The sequence below is a fragment of the Lissotriton helveticus genome, chromosome 12, assembly GCF_964261635.1.
Source record: "Lissotriton helveticus chromosome 12, aLisHel1.1, whole genome shotgun sequence".
Lineage (NCBI taxonomy): Eukaryota > Metazoa > Chordata > Amphibia > Caudata > Salamandridae > Lissotriton > Lissotriton helveticus.
In genome coordinates this window covers 820270629-820291897 of record NC_136073.1, presented here as the reverse complement: position 1 = coordinate 820291897, position 21269 = coordinate 820270629, and the positions used below count along the sequence as shown (strand labels likewise).

General features: G+C 46.3%; 1 protein-coding gene across 1 annotated transcript in view; it reads left to right on the top strand.

Moving 5' to 3' along the window:
• LOC144798261 (methanethiol oxidase-like) overlaps positions 1-20634 on the top strand; it is a 118688-nt gene extending 98054 nt beyond the window's left edge. Inside the window, exons 11-12 of the mRNA XM_078669023.1 lie at positions 9288-9406; positions 19444-20634. Coding sequence (XP_078525149.1) covers positions 9288-9406; positions 19444-19606 — 282 coding nt within the window. The 3' untranslated portion in view covers positions 19607-20634. The remainder of the gene's footprint in view (positions 1-9287; positions 9407-19443) is intronic.
• Positions 20635-21269: the final 635 nt, after the last annotated feature.

The window sequence follows — 21269 nt, the reverse complement described above, 5'->3', positions numbered from 1 at the left end:
TCCAAGAAAAGTCACCACCAAAAAGCAAGCAGGGGAAGCAGAACAGAGAATTTCTTAAAGGGCACCCTGTAAGCAATCAGCTTTTGTGTACCAGGCATTTGAGAATGTACGTTTTGACATTTTTCCTCTGTACTGGGAAGTTTGCTGTAGGTTTATTTCAGGCTGATGAGGTCCTAATTACTTTAAATGTAGTTTTTCTTCAAGTGGACTTGCCTGGAATGACCTTGCAATCAGCTCTTGTACTGTATTCATGATGGTGTTGCTGGCCTTACCAATATATATATTAAAGAAACCTGTCAATAATCAAAATACAACGTATACGGTGCAGTGCAATAATATCAAATGTCAGTATAAATACATATATCTTGTGCAGTATTGTAATACATCTCCAACAGCTCCCCTTTCCACAAAATGACTGCTAAAAATACAGCCTTACTGTCTCCTGCCTCTCTGTGCCATAGTGGTTGCTGGAGGCACTGAAACAGACACTGCTTGAGGGCCTTGAGAGTAACCACATGCATAGCCCTAACTCCCATGTAAATAAATATAGCATCAGTTTACTTACCTTTAACACTGGTGTTTGCTGGGTCGTAACCAGGGTGAAAGAGCAGCAAAGGAGGTTGGGGTCCTCTTGTTGTTTGCTGAAAAATTGCCCCAAAATGTGGTAATGTTTCAGGTTGTCAGGCTTTACCAGGTGCTGAAAATGAAAATATAACAATTTATTTTTGAAACACTAGGGTAATCAAACAAAGACTGTGTGGAAAAAAACATAACCCTCCAATTTTTTCCTTGCAGTTTGCATGCAGCTCTTAGATGACCGTTATTAGCTCGCTGTTGTATGTTAGGATTTTAACTTACAAACTGCAAGTAACAAAAGGATCTCTCTGACAAAAGCAGTGACTCACAGACCTATTTACATCATATGCATGTTGTGATCTGCATTAGGTACATGTTCTTTGCAGCAGGCACATTAACCTTCTGCGCTGCCGCCTGCTGCTATTTCACTACTGGGACCACACACATAGGCTAGCTCTGCAAGACTGCCAACACACCTCCATATATAGGCCAACAACTGATTTTTCAATTTTTTGTTTTATCTAGCGAACTAGATCCGAGACATCGGGTATCGAAGCGCTTTACATGAGCACCAGTTTCGTTACATTACCATTAATGCCTAAATAAACCTTAGAATAAAGATTAAAATCCATGCCGGGGTAATGTGCCCCAACATTGTCCGCAACGTGAAAACCACCATTTCCACAGACCGACCACCAGTGCAAAAACAACATTTCTGTCGGTTGGTCAGAACAGGAAGGTATGAAAAATGCTGGCATATTTGGAGTTATGACAAAACCCCTGAAGGACCTGCTTTTTCAATGTTTTCCACCTTATAAGAAACAGCTGTGATTAAATTGTACCAGAAATTCTGCTGCATGAATGAGACCTACGTGTTTGTTATAAATGAAAAATTGCACGTTCTCCAGGTAATTAATTTCGAGCTAGCTAGCATGCCTGAAACCGGTGATTCATCTAAGAGCAGTTTCTGAGAAAACGAGGTAGCTTTAGTTACACAAAGCTCGCCATGGGGATAAGAAAAACATGAGGGTCAGTTGAACGTCATTGTCCTATAGGGGAAAGAAGGAGAGACCAGCCCTGGGAGAGACATAGAGAAAGTTTGTCAGAGCTACACAAACACACGCCCACACACAGAGACACGCACACACATACAGACTCACACCCACACATCAATCCACACACACACACTCACACAGACACCCCCCCAAACACACACACGCTCACACACACACATCCGCACACAAATACACACATCCCTGGGACATAAAGCACACAGTGTTGCATAGGAAGGCCTGCAGAACTCTCCCTTCAGACGGTCTCACTCAAACATATATTCCCCCCCTTTCTTCTTCCGGGATCATTCGCATCTCATCAGCTGCTCGCTGGATTGCCAGAAATCAGATAAAACCAGGAAAGACATTCAATGGCACAGTTATCAAAAGCACATGCTGGGGGCAAGATAGATAGTGGCAGATGACAGGGCAACCATCGGGTTGAGTTTGTGCTATATAAAACTCCACACACACAAAAGATCTTGGACCCTGTACTCCTTGTTGTTCCTCCCTTTCTGTTTCAGCAGCTTTTCATCAGCTGCTGAGGGGCCAGAAATGGGACACGTGAACATCATTGTTTTAGCTAGGGCGAAAGCATGGATTTTGAATGCACATGTGAAACTGAACACAATCATGAACTAGATCATGTCTGATGGGGTAGATCTGCGAAGCAGGAGCTCTTATTCATGTGTTTATGGCATTTAAAAGAACCGTCAGTTCTAGCATGCAACCCCTGTGTTCCAAGCATTGGCAAAGCTAATGGGTCTTGGCACAGAAAGGCCGAGCAATTAGCTTTGTCAATTGTTTAAAATTTCCATTTGTATGCAAATGCACGTGTCACGATAGTTGCTTTCGTTGAAAGAAAGCCCATCATAATGCATCCGAGTGCTTAATGAAGTATTCACAAGCACTCGTCGCGTGCAGTATGACACATGCACTCGGACTGCGCCGGGCGCAGGGCAGGCTGTTCTAATACCCCATATTATCAGGTATGCTAACAATGAGTTACTTGCATTACGCTCTAAACGGGCGATCACTGTAAGGGCTGCCCCCCCATTGATCCTCTCTCGAGCCCCTTCTTATGCCTACATTGCAATTGAATGCCTCCTGCGATAACCTTTGAAGCCCGTGACTCGCCTTCCCCATTAAAGTACAATCCCACTTACTTTAAGGGAGGTCTTATAAATGCCAGGTCCCTATCCTGTCATTGTCAAGACATACACGACCTAATATTAGGCCATGATTTAGACGCCCTTTTTATTACTGAAACGTGGCTTAATGATTCATCCAATCCCGATCTGGCTACTGCCCTCCCTTTAGATTTTACCATTTTCAGAAGGGACAGACCCCTTGGGCGAGGAGGTGGGGTAGCACTTGCTATTAAGAAAACCTTCCTCTGCCATACTTTTGACCTAGGCTACCTTAAAGACAGCGAGGGCATAGGCTTCACCATTAAAATTAACGCTTCTACCTCCTTTTCAGGAGGACTTATATATCGCCCTCCTGGCAATGCCACGTCCTTTCTGGACTCCTTAGATGATGCTCTCGGAGCACTTACGCTCCATTATACTAACTTTACTTTTTTAGGAGATTTGAATATTCATTTGGAATCTTGTGTCGACCCCCACACCATTTCCTTTCTACATTCGATAAACATGTTTGGGTTATCTCAACTTGTTACCGCCCCTACCCACAACGCGGGCCATACTCTCGACGGTATTTGCTCCAATCTCACAACATTGACCACGTCCCCTCCGATCCCTCAAATCTGGACGGATCACTGTTTTATCCCATTTGATATCGAGATACAAGCCCCCGCCTTAGCCAGCCAGAAGCGTTCCCACCCTTCCTTTGCAGTTAACTGGAGGAAAGTGACGGAAACTATTAAGCTTAATTCCCAACCCCTGGCTAAGGCCCCTAAACCAACTGGAGACGTAGTAGTTGACTCTCGCAACTTCCATGCATGGATGGACCAAATTGTTTCGGATAATTCCGACCCTAAAGGCCATCATGCGAAATGTCATAAAAGAAAGCCAAATGCACCCTGGTTTACCCAGACTCTAATTGATAGCCATCTTCTTTGTCGAAAATCAGAGAGGAGATGGAGAAAAACCTATGATGAAGCCTCAAGAACACTTTATGTCCAACAGAGGAAATTTTATCTCTCCAGCATAAAAGTGGCAAAAAAGGAATACTTCACTAAGGCCATAAATGAAGCTCATCAAAAACAAAAAACTGTCTTCACAATAGTTAAGTCTTTCACCCACCCAAAAGCTCTCATGCCCGAAATTCCACCCTCTGAATTTCTATGTAATCAAATTGCAGATTTCTTTGTGGACAAAATTGTCAATATTCAGAAAGATTTCCCCTCTCCGCCGATTATTTTCCATGAGGTAACGGATAATTATCCCCTTTTTCGCAGTTTTAAACCTGTTTCCCTCCAGCAAACAGCCAAAGCCATCCTGGCCTGTAAGTCAGGAGCCCCCACTGACTCCTGCCCCCCGGCATCCTCCATCAGTTAATCGAGGCCGTAAATCCGTGCATCAATACCATCATTAACGAATCTCTCGAGCATGGGATGGTGTCCAACGACTGGAAGAAGGCTATCGTGAAGCCCCTGATGAAGAAGCAGAATAAATCTCCTACTGATCTTACCAACATGCGCCCCATTTCATTACTACCTGTTCTGAGTAAGATCACGGAACAGCTAGTACATGGAGAGCTAAAAACATTTGTAGAGACCCACAACATCCTGCATCCTCAACAGTCGGGATTTCGCCCCGGTCATTCTACCGAAACAGCCTTGATTGAACTAGCTGATTCCATCAAGTTCATGCAGGATGAAGGAAGGCAAGCCGTCCTCATCCTGCTTGATCTAACAGCAGCGTTTGACACCATCTCTCATGTCATTCTGATTAATAGAATGCGAGAGATCGGCGTGACAGACACAGTCTTGGCATGGGTAAAATCTTTCCTGTCTAACAGGTCCCAGACTGTGTCTCTGGGTCCCTATCTATCCAGCGAAAAACCCACTACATCAGGAGTGCCTCAGGGATCCATATTAAGTCCTCTCTTTTTTAACATCTATATGGCTCCCCTTCTCGCTGTGATAGAATCTCATGGGATCCTTGTCACGTCATACGCTGACGACACACAACTTGTCGTCACTATTGATAAAAAGTGTACGGACGCAGACTTACGATTCCAAAATTGCCTCTCTGATGTATTTCAGTGGTTGAACAAAAACCATTTGAGATGCAATAGCGCCAAGACTGAAATCATACCGCTGGGTAAAGATCTATCTTTCTGCCCAAAAGACTGGTGGCCCAAAAGATCAGAGGCCCCACCCAGTGCAGTATCTTCCGCACGGAACCTGGGCGTGCAATTTGATTCATCCCTTTCTTTTGATGACCACGTCAGGATCACTGCTGGACGCTGCTTTGGACTTATTAAATCCTTAAAAAAATTCTTTGATTTTCTCCCCATTGCAGCGAGAAAATCAGTCGCGGTAGCTCTAATACTCTCCCGACTTGATTACTGCAATGGATTAATGGCTGGAGTGAAAAAGTCCACCCTTAGAAAGTTGCAGAGCATACAACATGCAGCTGCTAGATTGGTCTTAAAACTCCCCAGAGGGTCATCAGCTTCAGCAGCACTGAACTCCCTGCACTGGTTACCATTACACAAAAGAATTCTTTTTAAACTTCTTCTCACTGTTTTTAAATCCATGAAAAACACAGGGCCCCATTACCTTGCTAATCGCTTCACACGTTACAACCCCTCGCGATGTTTGAGATCCTCTGGCACAAATCTCATCACGATTCCAAGATTCAAGTTCAAAACCAGGGGTGGGAAAACCTTCACCGTTCTGGCAGCTAGGGCATGGAACAACTTACCTGTCAACCTTAGATTAATTGAAAAGGAGAGCCTTTTTAGGAAACTCCTTAAGACATGGGTGTACCAACAATCAGACACCTCTGTAATGGCAGCCATCTAGACTCAGTTTTCACCACGTATCACTTTTCACCTATCTACTGCACGTAAGCTCAGCGCCAAGATGCTCCTTTCGGAGCGAATGTTTGCGCTTAACAAATACCCATAAATATCAAAATGTGATTGAATCATGCCACATGGCAGCCATTATTAATTTAACCCTTTAATATGGAGGATGGCCATTTTAGAACGGAAAATATCAAGTTTGAAAATAAAAAACGAAGTATGCTCGAGAACGAAAAAGGAACCAATTAGTGCCCAGGAGTACTTTGCAGCTGTCTGACGTCAGTAAATGAAAAAATACATAAACATGTATAAAATGGAAAATGGCGTGGGGGAACACTGGCCGGATCTGGATCAGCCAAGGAGTGGAGAGATGCCTGGCCGCGGCCGGATCAGCCAACCAAGGAAAGGGGACATTAATGTTAATGACGCGGCCTTGTGCTCGCGCGCCGCGGGCCGCGAGCAAGGCCAGGCCCAGCTGCCTATGATGAAGTCTCGCACTGTCACAACGGTGCAACGACAGGTAGAGGTAGGTCATTCACTGAGCGCCGGTGGTAATTACACGCATAGGTAAACGGGTGCCTGTGTAACAAATCCACCTTTAATACCTTGAATTCTGGGGTTCGACCCCCTCTGTTTCCGGGCAGACAGACAGAGAGACCCCGCAGGAGCCGAGGCCGGGTGTGCGGGCTGGGGGGGGGGGCGGCTATTTTATTGACGCAACTGTTCACAAAGAGCATTTCATGGCGATGTAATAAAAATAAAAGCAGCTTCACCACCCGCCGCCCAGCACCACTGACCGGCTTGTAGAAATACCCAACTATTCAGACGCACGGAGGCTAATATTCCACTTATTACCACTGGGGGGGGGGGGGCACCTGGGCTCCATGCCCCTCCCCGCGCTTAACATTGATAATTAAAACCATATAAGGCTGTTCGTATCCGCATTTATTAAGAATATATGTAATACCGAAGTTAGACCCAGACGGTGAAATATTAAAAACTTCACAGCGAAAGACGTATTATCAATGAGGATATCTCAGAGTCCAGCTCTCTCTGCTGCCGCAGATCACACATGGATTAGAATATATGCCCCATGGGCCCGGTCCAGCTGCTCGCCCATGCTAAAGGCCGGCCCGGGGTGGGAGTTTGGAGTTTCTGGATGCAGATGAGGCCCAGAGGGGTAAATGACGTTTCTGAGAGCAGACGAGACCCCTACCCATGGCTGATGGCAGTTGAGGCCTTTGACAACAGAGGAGCCGCTTGAATTGTTTTATTGTGAGGTGGGTTGGGATCGCTGGCAGTAGTCCCCAAGACACATGAAATATCTGTGAGCCGATGAGGCCTCTGGGGTTAGATCAGCCAGCCTCAGACATAAGGCGAGCAAACCATTGGATCAAACAAAGGGGTCACCAGAGCTCCCTGGGTGAAACCACATTTGGTGCCACACTCATGCCTTGCTTTGGACCCAGAGACTGCTGCAGGGTTGTCCGGCGCTCCTCTGGAGGTTGGCGCCATGGAACTGGGCCCAGTCCAGCTCGCACTTGCTGATAATAACCCGCCATAACCATAGAAACGAATTTATGTAAAGCCGGCGTCCCTAGTAGTGCTCATGTAAAGCGCTCTGATGCCTTCGGTCTTGTTCGTGCTATATTAAACTCCAAAAATATATTTTAAAAAGGATGGTTATTTAAGCATTTAAAAAAGATGAGTAACACCCTGAGAATCTCGTGACCGGAAGCCAGTTAATGATGTCGCTCTAAATTCGAATATCGTTTTAATAAACTGGAACAGAACAGGGTAGTGCGTGGTTGTAACACTACTAAGCAGTACTGTACATTACAACACAACAGCGGCAGCGCAAGCGCAGCATATGTTTTAAAATTAATTTTTTCCCATCTGTTCTGCACATACACTCAGAGTCAACTTTTTATAGAGAAGAGCAGCACCTACTATTCTATTCTTCAATAGTCTGTATCTCATCTGTTATCATTATTGCCCGATCGATCTCATCGACACGAGAAGGGCAGCCAGGCACAGGCACAGCGTGTGACGGTGACGAGGCGGTGGGGACCGGAGTGAAGTGTCGGACATCTGCTGCTGCCTGCGCGCACGTGGCGACTCGAGCCCCTTCACTAGAAAGTACAGTAGAAACTAACTACTGAAAACGGCGGGCGCGTCCCGAATGGCCAAGCACTGCATGGCTTCACATGCTGAAGTCACACAGTGATTGGCCATGATATGCAGTGCTGAGGCAGTGTGCCACCACCCACGCGCGGCATCCAATAATGGATTGCCTGCCCTTCTGCGCGGTGGACCAGCCAATCCTGGCGCTGCTAGGGGGGCACACTGACTACTCGCCCTGGCGCCTTTGAAACCCCGGGGGCTGCTGCGGCCCGGCTAAAGCAGCACCCCCGGCCCCTTTGGTCCCTCTCTAAGGGGAACTCACTGTCAGGTTACTAACGCGCATGCTCGGGCTAGTTACAGCCCAAAAATCCTCATGCGCAGTACTGCTGCCGGACTGCAGGACTGCGTCCCGTTGTATTGTTCTTGTTTTCACCGTAACAAATCTACCTCTATTTGGAAATTAAAACTCTTTGTCCGGCTGGGCATCGAAATACTATAGTACCCATCAAGGTCTATATTGGATTTATTTTTTATACATGTTTTTCTAAGGACCATTGTTCCAAAAAGAAATTGATTCCCGGGGTCCTTAGTTACTCTTCGGGTTCCCTTGTTTGTTTAAAATATGCGGGTCTGCTCCGTCATATCCATGTCAGTGGCACAGGAAGGTGGGTGCCGGCCGCCCCGGGTGTCATCAGTGAGGGGGTGACAAAATAGCAAAAACATGTGTTTTAAACACATATTTTTCCATTTTGTCAAGTCGGGGATGGCAAGAAATTTCTGCACCGGGTACCACCTGACCTTGCCACGCCACTTATCCATGTTTCAGCTCAATCATGAGGTGTGTTTCTCTCCATAATGCCCTGGTTCTGCTCAATTATGCCTGTAGTAGTTCTGCTCAGCGATGTCCCTTGTATGACTAATTATGCTCTGTTTCTGTTTATGAATGCCCTGGCTGGTCTTAATCATGGTTTGTGTGCCTAGTCCCAGTAAAGGTTCCACTGCAAACTCTGATTTGTGGGAAGGGTCAGAAACTCTAACTCCACACTTGGCATGTATTTGTTGCGCCATAGCAGCCAATAAGATGATGTTATTGAGTCCGTCAGTTTAGGGTAGACACAATGGGTGGGGTTTAAGGTAAATCGCTGCACTGCTCCTAAAGAGCCCCGCTCCCTCCCTGCTTGGAATTGTGGACTGGTGGAGGCAGCACCGGCTATCCCACTCTATGAATGGGGTTATGGCCCATCCCACATAACTCTCATGAAATAGAAGCCATTGCCCAGAACTCCTCTGTTAATATATTGAAACTGATGGGTCCTTCATTTTTTGTACCCCTTGGACAACGGTCTCATTGCCCAGAAGACTACAGACCCAATAACCAGCTGGTGTCCTGCGGGATCAGTCCAGCCTATTTAGGTGAATGGCTCTGTTAAAGCCATGTTTATTTTCATAAGTACCAGACAGCTTCTTTCTGTTAAGGATGACTGACCCAAGTTATACTCTGCCATTTAAATAATGTATATCTATTTTTTGTTACAGGGTAAGAAGATTCAGGGAGGACCTCAGATGATCCAGCTCAGCTTTGATGGAAAGAGGCTGTATTGTACCACCTCCCTCTACAGTGCCTGGGACAAGCAGTTCTATCCAAACTTGGTCAAGTAAGACATGCCACGTCTATTCTACTCTAATACTGCTTACTATTCTCCGTAAATGTTCTCCGACATAGGAAATTACAGGCGATAGTGTCTGATATTTTAAGCTAATTACCAGTCTCACATAACCAAGGGAAGTGCAGAATGGTTTGTAGGTACGCAAAACCCTGCGCCATACCTTCAAACTGCATTTCTCGAGTGTCCCAGTTCTGGTATAATATGAGGGATGTATGACGTTACAACGCATGCTTTTACAACGCATGCCTTTACAACGCAGTTTTTACAACGCATACTTTTAAAACGCATAATACTTTTAGGCGCTGGATAGTGAATAGTTTAATTTACTATTCCAACTCCAGTCCCCGTGGATAGTAGGGAAGGTTATTGGATAGTAAATTAACCTATTCCCTATCCTAGAGCGCCCCCCAGAGCAATGCGTTGTAATAGTTTGCGTTGTAAAAGTTGCGTTGTAAAGGTATGTCGTTGTAAAAGTTTCGTTGTAAAGGCTGCATACCAATATGAGTGACTTCTAAAGGTGTGTTTTTGGCAGGAGACATACGTCTAGGTAGTATTTTGTGTTCACGTTTTAGTTTCACCTGTGGTGGAGTTTGGATACCCATTCTGTTGCCAGATGCAACTAGCCCCTTGTTATGGACTTTTCAAAGCTATTCATGGTGACTGCTACAGGCTGGGCTGTCACTTCTATGCCTGGAGCGTCAGCTTGATCTGAGAACAGGCGAATGTAAATAACTCTGGTTATCCCACTCTAGGATTCTAATAGCTCCAACATCTAAAGTATCTGCTGTGGTTTTCAGCGGCTTGCCATCAAGATTACATATACTGAGTGGTGTTTAAGGCAGCCTCCCAGAATACAGAACTCAAGCGAGTTGGTGGGAGATTCCAAATCTTTGAAACTTTACTTTTAGGACTCATTCTCTACCCGTCTTAGAATGATGGACAAAGGGCCAATTCATAAAGGCGTTTTGAGCACATTAGATGGTATTTGTGCAGTACCTACAATATCTTTGTGAATTGGCTCAATGTCAAGAAGTTCCTTAACCCACTGGTTGGAAGCAATCGCAAAGCTGCAGGAGAGCTTTATGACTACATAAAATAAGAAAATGATAAACATGAATGGTCCTTTATTAGCAGTAAATACTTGTAGTTGAGATGATAGTTATGTCAAGTTTGATGTCTAGTCAGCTGGCATCCTTGAGGGCCTTGCAAGTGATGGTGAAGCCTTGTTCATCCAGGATTTGTAAATGGTTGTATGGTTTGCGTTGAGGGATTGTTTATATGGAAGTTGCAGTCTCCATTTATACCCACTATCTTAGAACACGTTTACGTGTAAAGACAGTGTCCAATAGATCGTTTTGGCTGCCTGTACCCATTAGGCAGTACAGTGCTAGCATTGAGAAGGTGATGATTTAGACATACTGCACCATGCACAAAGGTTTTGTGTTTACTAGTTGGGATTAATATTCAAGGTCGACATTCTGCAGGGACTTGGGCTGTTGTTGCCTCTACCCTTTGATTGAGTGTATAGTACTTATATTGTGCAAACCGATCTACAAATCCCTTCCTTTCCTCTTCACGCAAAGGTTCCTAAAATACACAGTCATATTTCACAGATAACCAGGACACTATTGTCTGTATGCAGTATTGGTGTTCCTCTAGGATGTTTTTTAAGATTTGAGGCATGTTTGAATGCCAGTGACGATTGGTTGTAGACCGCATTTACGACTTTGTGCATTTGGTTTGAATAGAGTGATCTAGTGGGTTTGTCCATGCATATATGGATGGGATTGGTACTGGATTGGCAGGGTATACATTGAAGGTTCAGCTGTGGCCAGGATAGCCACCTTCTTTCTTGTTTATATAGATGTCAGAGAACTGAAGCACTTTTCTAGTACAGTTATGTGTTTCACCTATATTAGTGAACCTCAAAAACCTGAAAACCTTCTATTGCTAAAGATTTATATAGGAATTGCAGTATATTTATAGAAATCTCGGAAACACTCAGGATGTGTTTGTGCCTAACAAACCCATTTAATGAACGTAAATGTCACGCAAGACATAGTTATACCCAAGGCCACTGGCAAAAATTGATTGTGCAGTTGAGTCAATAGGTTTTTCCACACACTTCACGTAATCCATTCTTTGGAGAAGCATTTGTAGATATTCACAGAAGAATGTGTTAGCTCTTGTAGATCAAAAGTGTCCAAAGGTGGTTCATTTGGTTTACAATGCAACACCAGACAATTTATTAAAGTCACCTTCAGTTGTTAAACGCTGTAATCAGCTATTTAAAAAACATAGTTTCCTCTGGTAGTTTAAGCACCTTATTTTTATGGACTGAAGAGGGGGTTTTGTCTGCAGCAGGAAACAACAAACATTGGCTATACTAACAGGTCTGGCTTTAAAAAATGTTGTATAGTAATATGAAGAATTAGAAGTAAATACCACAGGAATTAAAATTTATTTGTTTGGAAGGAAAGAACTATGGAATAACTTTGGTGTAGGTTAAACAGTCAGGTGGTAGTTGCACTGTCAAGTCAGACCTGAAATTCCATGTAGGTTAATGACTGTCCTCCTCCCATCTGTGCTGCTGCCAGATGAAAAACAAAATAAATGATGTAGTTATCCAAGGCTCGTTAAGATAATTCTTGGGTGGCCAGGTATAACAAGGAACCAGCACACATGGCAAATGCAATGAGTAGGAGGAGCATGAGAGAGGGAGGGTGTCTGAGAGCATCAAGAGGCTGATACTCTGGAAAGACAAAGAAGTGGGAGGAGCAGCAGTCCTGCCAAGTACCAGGCCCACGCAGCCCCCGCGATGCGTGGGGGCCCCTAGCTCCAAGGGGCCCCCTCGGCACTGCACTCCTGGCCAGAGAGCTCCTGAATGAGCCCGGAGAGGGCCCCTCTCAGTACAGTGCAGGGAGGCCCCCTCACTTTTCATTACACCAGTGACTCCTCTCCATAAGCAAAGCCCACCCCACAAGAGAAGAGGAGAGACAGGGACAAGGATGGGGTGGGGCCCCAGAGAGCAAGAGCAGGAGACAGCGCCGAGCACTGCTCGGGACCCTGACAAGGGTGGGAGTGGGGTCCCCCAGAGAGAGTATTCTCCAGGGCAAAGCTCATGTGAGAAGGGATGAGGCAGCAAAATGGTGCCCTCAGGTAAGCACTCTTGTTAGAACACACCATGGGCCTCCGCAGGGAGGGGGAAAGTGGGGGGCGAGAAGGGTGCAAGGCAGAGGGGAGAAGGGTGCAAGGCAGAGCGGAGAAGGGTGCAAGGCAGAGAAGAGAAGGGTGCAAAGGCAGAGAGGAGAAGGGTGCAAGGTAGAGAAGGGTGTAAGGCGGAGGGGGAGAAGGGTGCAAGGCAGAGGGGAGATGGGTGCAAGGTAGAGAAGAGAAGGGTGCAAGGCAGAGGGGAGAAGGGTGCAAGGCAGAGGGGAGAAGGGCGCAAGGTAGAGAGGAGAAGGGCGCAAGGCAGAGAGGAAAAGGGTGCAAGGTAGAGAAGGGTGCAAGGCAGAGTTGAGAAGTTCGCAAGGTAGAGAGGAGAAGGGTGCAAGGCAGAGAGGAGAAGGGTGCAAGGCAGAGGGGAGAAGGGTGAAAGGTAGAGAGGAGAAGGGTGCAAGGCAGAGACGAGAAGAGTGCAAAGCAGAGGAGAAGGATGCAAGGTAGAGAAGGGTGCAAGGCGGAGGGGAGAAAGGTGCAAGGCGGAGGGGAGAAGGGTGCAAGGTAGAGAAGGGTGCAAGGCGGAGGGGGAGAAGGGTGTAAGGCAGAGAGGAGAAGGGTGCAAGGTAGAGAAGGGTGCAAGGCGGAGGGGGAGAAGGGTGCAAGGCAGAGGGGAGAAGGGTGCAAGGCAGAGAAGAGAAGGGTGCAAAGCAGAGAGGAGAAGGGTGCAAGGCAGAGAGGAGAAGGGTGCAAGGCAGAGGGGAGAAGGGTGCAAGGCAGAGAAGAGAAGGGTGCAAGGCAGAGGGGAGAAGGGTGCAAGGCAGAGAAGAGAAGGGTGCAAGGCAGAGAGGAGAAGGGTGCAAGGCAGAGGGGAGAAGGGTGCAAAGGCAGAGGGGAGAAGGGTGCAAGGTGGAGGGGGAGAAGGGTGCAAGGCAGAGAAGAGAAGGGTGCAAGGCAGAGAGGAGAAGGGTGCAAGGTAGAGAAGGGTGCAAGGCGGAGAAGGGTGCAAGGCGGAGGGGGGAAGGGTGCAAGGCGGAGGGGAGAAGGGTGCAACGGGGAGGGGGAGAAGGGTGCAGCGGGGAGGGGTAGAAGGGTGCAAGGCAGAGAGGAGAAGGGTGCAAGGCAGAGGGGAGAATGGTGCAAGGTAGAAAAGGGTGCAAGGCAGCGGGTGAGAAGGGTGCAAGACAGAGGGGAGAAGGGTACAAGGCAGAGAGGAGAAGGGTGCAAGGCAGAGGGGAGAAGGGTGCAAGGCAGAGAGGAGAAGGGTGCAAGGCGGAGGGTAAAAGAGTGCAAGGTAGAGAAGGGTGCAAGGCGGAGGGGAGAAGGGTACAAGGCCGAGGGGAGAAGGGTGTAAGGTGGAGGGGAGAAGGGTACAAGGCAGAGGGGAGAAGGGTGTAAGGCAGAGGGGAGAATGGTGCAAGGTAGAAAAGGGTGCAAGGTGGAGGTGGAGTAGGGTGCAAGGCAGAGAGGAGAAGGGTGCAAGGCAGAGGGGAGAAGGGTGCAAGGCAGAGGGGAGAAGGGTGCAAGGCAGAGGGGAGAATGGTGCGAGGCAGAGGGGAGAATGGTGCAAGGCAGAAAAGGGTGCAATGCAGAGGTGGAGTAGGGTACAAGGGGGAGGGGAGAAGGGTGCAAGGGGGAGGGGAGAATGGTGCAAGGCAGAGGGGAGAATGGTGCAAGGTAGAAAAGGGTGCAAGGCGGAGGTGGAGTAGGGTGCAAGGCAGAGAGGAGAAGGGTGCAAGGCAGAGGGGAGAAGGGTGCAGGGCAGAGGGGAGAAGGGTGCAAGGCAGAGGGGAGAATGGTGCAAGGCAGAGGGGAGAGTTGTGCAAGGTAGAAAAGGGTGCAAGGCGGAGGTGGAGTAGGGTACAAGGGGGAGTGGGAGAAGGGTGAGAGGGAGGGCGAGAAGGGTGCAAGGCAGAGGGGAGAAGGGTGCAAGGGGGATGGTGATGAAGTTAAAAATGTGCCCCCCTCCCCCCCCTGGAAACATTTCTGCGAACGCCCATGGAACGCACACTACTTTGTGTGGGAGAGATTGGAGAGAGAGAGAGAGTGGAGAGAGACAGTGGAGAGAGAGAGAGAGAGAGAGAGGAGAGAGTGGAGATAGACAGTGGAGAGAGCGTGGAGGGACAGTGGAGAGAGTGAGCGAGAGAGAGTGGAGAGACAGTGGAGAGAGAGAGTGGAGAGATTGGAGAGAGAGTAGAGAGAGAGTGGAGAGAGAGAGAGAGAGTGGAGAGAGAGTGGAGAGAGAGAAAGTGGAGAGAGTAGAGACAGAGTAGAGAGAGAGAGAGAGAGGAGAAAGAGTATATATAGAGAGAGAGAAGGGAGAGGGTGGAGCGAGAGAGAGGAGAGAGAGTGGAGGGAGACAGTGGAGAGATAGTGGAGCGAGAGAGAGTGGAGAGAGAGTAGAGAGAGAGAAAGTGGAGAGACAGTGGAGAGAGAGAGACTGTAGAGATAGAGTGGACAGAGGTGAGAGAGAGAATGAAGAGAGAGAATGGAGAGAGTGGAGAGAGAGTAGAGACTGACTGACTGACTCAGAGACTGAATACTGACTAACCGAGAGACTGACTGACTGAGAAACTGACTGAGAGAGAGAGACTGGCTGACTGAGAGAGTGACTGAGTGACTGACAGAGAGAGAGAGACTGATTGAGAGTGAGACTGACTGACAGAGAGAGAGAGACTGACTGACTGACAGAGACTGACTGACAGCGAGATAGACTGATTGACTGCGAGAGAGACTGACTGACTGAGAGAGACTGACTCAGAGAGAGACTGACTGAGAGAGAGCCTGACAGAGAGAGAGACTGACTGACTGAGAGAGGCTGACTGACTGACAGAGAGAGAGACTGACTGACTGAGGTAGAGAGAGAATGACTGACTAAGAGAGACTGACTGACTGGGAGAGAAAGAGACTGACTGGGAGAGAGAGAGACTAAGAGAGAGTGAGAGACTGACTGAGAGAGAGAGAGAGGGACTGACAGACTGACAGAGAAAGAGAGACTGACCGACAGAGAGAGACTCACAGAGAGAGACTGACTGACAGAGAGACTGACTGACAGAGAGAGAGAGACTGACTGACAGAGAGAGTCACTGATTGAGAGAGAGAGAGACTGACTGAGAGAGACTGGCTGACTGCGAGAGAGAGAGAATGACTGACTGAGAGCGACTGACAGAGGGAGAGAGAGACTGTCTGGAAGACTGACTGACTAAGAGAGAGAGACTGAGAGACAGAGACTGAGAGAGAGAGGCTGAGAGAGAGAGCCTGACAGAGAGACTGACTGAGAGAGGGACTGACTGAGAGAGAGAGACAGAGTGAGACTGACTAAGAGAGAGAGACTGACTAAGAGAGAGAGACTGACTGACTGAGAGAGAGACTGAGACTCTGACAGAGAGAGAGACTGACAGAGAGCGAGAGAGAGAGAAAGAGAAAGACTGACTGATAGAGAGAGACTGGCTGACTGAAAGAGAGAGACTGACTGACTGAGAGAAACTGACAGAGAGAGACTGACTGACAGAAAGGGAGAGAGCGACTGACTGAGAGAGACTGACAGAAAGAGAGAGAGAGACTGACAGAGAGAGGGACTGATAGAGAGACTGACAGACAGAGGGACTGACAGGGAGAGAGACTGACAGAGAGAGGGACTGACTGAGAGAGAGAGACCTACTGACTGACTGACTGACTGAATGAGACTGACTGACTAGGAGAGACTGAAGGACAGAAAGAGATAGACTGACTGACTGAGATAGAGAGACTGACTGACAGAGAGAGAGAGAGACCGACTAACTGACAGACTGACAGAGAGAGAGAGAGAGAGACTGACTGACTGACTGAGAGAGACTGAATGGCAGAGAGAGATAGACTGACTGACTGAGAGAGAGAGACTGACTGACAGAGAGAGAGAGACTGTAATGGAATTGGGGTCAAAGTGTGTATGAAGCTATGTAATGCTTCTTAAGATTGCTATTGTCTACTAATAAAAATGTATTATCAAAATGTGCTATTTGTAGTTACATCTGCTTTTGAAATACTGCATTGTCGCATTGTCTAATGTTTTAAAACGGAAACGAGAAGGAGCAGTGGATGCACTTTTGTCAAAACTGAACGATGAGTGGGCCCGATGTTGTATATCATGATAGGAGTCTGCATCAGGAAACCCACCTAACATTGGGCAAACTTCCCCGGTCTACCGATGGCTTGGACCCTGTAATTAATGGACCACCACGTATGATAGCCTGCTGGCAGACTAAGCCCAACCTTTAACTCCACCATCCAGTGTTACTTATAACGGCTGTATTGGTGACAGTGGCATAACAATAGCCGCGCATCCCCTGCAGTATGGCGGGGCGCTGGCCTGAGAGCTAGAGAATGTGGGGGGGGCCCCCTCCATGTAGTTTGCAGGGGGGCCCCCTCAAGTTTCGTTACGCCACTGACGGTGGTGTGCGCGAGCTGCTCCCTGCAGGCTTGGGGGTTTGTCTGGCTGACTAGCTGCTGCTACAATGTATCACTAGAAGGCGATTCCCACCGTGGCATGATTACATGAAGTCACGTTGAGGCATTGCTCAATGGCTACTACTACCAAGTTACAGTGGCGTAGCAAGGGGGACTGACTGCCCCGGGAGTCACAAGTTGAGGGGCGACGGCCAGCCCCCACCGCTCGTCCCTTCGGCCATTGCGATGTGGGAAACGAGACGCGCAAGACTCACCAATGGCACCCCCCAACCCATTCCTTCTCCGGCCGTCACTGGAATCCGCCAGCACCACCCCCCGGCCTTTACAGGCTGTTGCAGGCGTCAGTCATAGAGTTAGACATAGGTGATTCAGGATGTCACGTCCTGCTGCAGGCTGCATAGTTTATGGGAGGCTGTGGCAAATCATGGCATCGTTGCTCATACTGTACTGCCGTACGGTAAATTTAAAATCAGTCATCATGACACCGCCGTCACATTGGACCGAGTGAGGGAGTCATTGCCGATGCCAGGATTCTGAGAAGGTGGGCGGCTGCCTTCTGCCACGGTATTGGATCGCTATAGCTCGTCTTGCTAATAAGTGGAGTCAGTGAGAGTGCAGCCTGCTGAGTGCTTGTTAATCTAAAATGTGATTTTTAGCGGCAGCGCGCGATCATCCGCTACCTGCTGGTAATCAGGGTTAATATTGAAGTTTCGGAGGTGGTAGACTGTAAGAGCTTCCAATAAGTCAAGACAATATTCACCCGAGAGACAACTGCTGGTAACATCCTACAAAAAAGAATGAATAAAAGAGTTACAATTCTCACAAATTCAAGCAGTCTTTGGACTCAAGCTGTGTCTCGCACCCATTTTGTTGCAACTCTTCTTGCCTCTTCCAGCCCAGGAGATGTCTGTTGACGGTACAGCCTTCCTGCAATAGTATTTTGGAAAAAACAAAGAGCTATAATTTACAGAAATGATAAAGATTAAATCAAGCTGTCGTGCAGAGTTTAACGCCATCTGGAAGATTAGTCGAAGCCATACAGCAAGGGTGATGGCGACAGGGTTACCCACTACCCATAGAACAACTACCATCATTTTCAGAGTTCTCTGTCTACTGGTGGAAAATTTATTTTAAAATCCGTCCATCAACTCTGTAAGACTGATTGGGCTAATTTTCAACAATATCTGAGGACCAGTATAAGTAGCACACTTCATTCAGGACCGTGAGATCATCTTTTCAAATAAGGCTAAACTAAAATCTTCCTGTAGGGTACACCCTCACAAAACCAGATTCAGGATCTGGAATGGGCTAACAAAAAGTCATGGGGGAGAGTATAACTTGCACTTCTGAAAGATTAGCCAGCCTAACTTTTACTCAGATTTGTTACATGATCTTCTTATAATTCAGGTGAGTCCATGTTAAATCAAAGAGACTTTAATCCAGGCCACGTTTGCAGAATGGGAAACATCCTTTACAACGAAACTTTTACAACGCACTACCATTACGACGCAACTTTTACAACGCAAACCATTACAACGCATAGCGCTGGGGGGCGCTCTAGGATAGGGAATGTATTTAATATACTATCCAACACCTTCCCTACTATCCACGGGGACTGGAGTTGGAATAGTAAATTAAATAAATCACTATCCAGCGCCTAAAAGCACTATGCGTTGTAATGGTATGCGATGTAAAAACCGCGTTGTAAAGGCATGCGATGTAAAAGTATGCGTTGTAACGTCATACATCCTTGCAGAATAGCCAGTGACTAAATAGTTCAGTTCAAATTAGCTGTGTTTTATTTTATGCTCCTTTATCGTTTGTGGATATCCTGAACATTTGGATTGGATCCTGCCTATTTGGGCATATGATGTAAACTAACCTTGCTATATTGCATTCATGAGCCCATTTCTTTGCTATTTGGATGCTACTGTAGGTACCTTCATTAACATGACATTAGCTCAGCCTTTGCTTTGGCAATATAAATAATTTGACTGTCATTGATATTATTTCAGTAGGAGCTGATTTCTTGACCCAAACATTAAAGGGACACAAGTGGCTATTTTTGTGAAAAATGCCTCCTCTTTATGAATAATATTCTTTGTAAAATTCCTCACACGTTTATCATATTACACAGGTACAATTCCCCCCATCACTTTCTGTTCAATATACAAAAAAGTTTTCACTATTCAACAGAAGGCCGGACCTATTGGCTTTACAGTGTTTTTTCATAGTTAGGGTTTGTGTTGTTCTATTTCACATTGCAGTCAATGAACAAATGCATGTACTTGTTTCTGCAAATTCATGTTTTTCTGTGTGCAAGGTGAAATGTATTAGCATGTATATGGAAAGTCTTTAAATAGGTCAAAGTCTCTAGTGTGTAAAGATTCATTTGAACTTGTTTCTGCTCTCATTTTCAGGGAAGGGGCAGCAATGGTTCAGATCGACGTGGACACTGTGAAGGGTGGCCTGACCATCAATAAAGATTTTCTCATCGATTTTGGGAAAGAGCCAGACGGGCCCTGCCTTGCCCATGATATGCGCCTCTCTGGAGGGGACTGCTCTTCCGACATCTGGATATAGTGGGCAAAAGTCATGGAGGACAGGAGGTTCAAGGGTGGTGGGGATAGCTAGTCATACCTGGTTATAGTATCCTTTTTTGGTCTCGCCCCCAGATAGATGTTAGTTGTCTGAGGTCAAAACACCTTTTGGCTGTCAACAGACACACCGTGATGATTAAAACACACTTTAGCATGCTGTGAACGAGGCGTTCCACCATCGCAAGCTTGTTTTGGGCCTAGGATCCTAGCTCTAATGAAAAGGAAGAAAAGATATGACTTGGATGGGTTGACGGCTGATTTATTTCTTATTCAAGTGTAGTATTTGAAATTACAGAGTATCCCTGAAGAAGGACCCTAAGAACTGTGGGACATATTTAGCAAAAAATAAAACATAAGCAGTGTTTTTTAATTTTCAGAGAGCTGGGGGCCATTTTTGCAACTTGGGCGTAATGTTCACTTTTTGATCTATAAGTAGACTTTGTGTGATCACGCAGCACTCTGGACGTAGTAACCAGATTATAATTTGGCAGCAGAGGTCACACAGTCATCTCTTCTGCATTTTAATGATAATCTGCCCTCTTGCTGTGCCAGGTTTTTGTCCACCTTTTCAGAAAGCCTTAACCATGATATACGTTACATTGATCTTGTATATAACGCTTCCTGCAAACGCATTAACCAATATTAACCAAACATCGTGACACTCATTTTAGCAACCTCTGAATGAGGAAAGTCTTAGTTTGCATGCTTTTGGCTCGAGCCTGTGAAGTGCAGATTTAATAGAATAGCTCTACACACTGGTCTTTCTTACCCACCACGTCTGGAGAAGATATGAACCTACATAAATGATTATCTGTCTAAAAATCTTTATCAATTTGTAATACATTAGGTCTCGCCTTACCATCTCCGTACCTTACTTGCCAAACACTAGTTTAATAGTAAGAACCTCGCCATATTAGCTACTTATTCATCAGTGATTTTGTAATGATGTTCTTCTTTAAAGTGATAAAAGAAAAAACATTTTTGATAATGGAATAAAGTTTTTTGTTCTGATGTCTGTGAATTTGTGCTTCTTTCAAACTGTTTGTCTTTATATAAATGTGTGGTATCCTGCCTTTTGACTCACAAATGTGAGCATAAGAACAAAGGTTTTACAATGCAGTTGAATACAACAAGTGCCTTCATTAATATGGCATACACAGAGATGTCAGTGCCCCCATATAAGATGGGAGTATTTTATTCAGTCCATCATAGCTCCATCCATTGACACTATATCACAAGAGATCTTCCAATATTTGCCTGAATTAGCACAGTCGGGTCTTAGACATGCCTTAATCACGGTCCTTATTACAGTAATAACCCTTTTTCAAAGGGATTCTACAAACAGTTGCTTAATAATAACACAATACCATGAATAAACAAGCAGCAAATAATATGAGATAACACTGATCAAAATATAATATGCTGCACGTCCTGCAAGAGATCAGAAAGATATATATACATCAAATGATTACTTTGGATGTGCACCTCAACTCACTCACACATCACAAAGAAAACACCTCAAATGATCAAAGGCACTGGCCAAATATCACAATGGCAATAATCAAAACTCAATACTTCACCTGGTGCAAACACTGCAGCTTAGCCCACTCCTGACTGGGGGAATTAAACAGCCGTGGTTAAGAGCC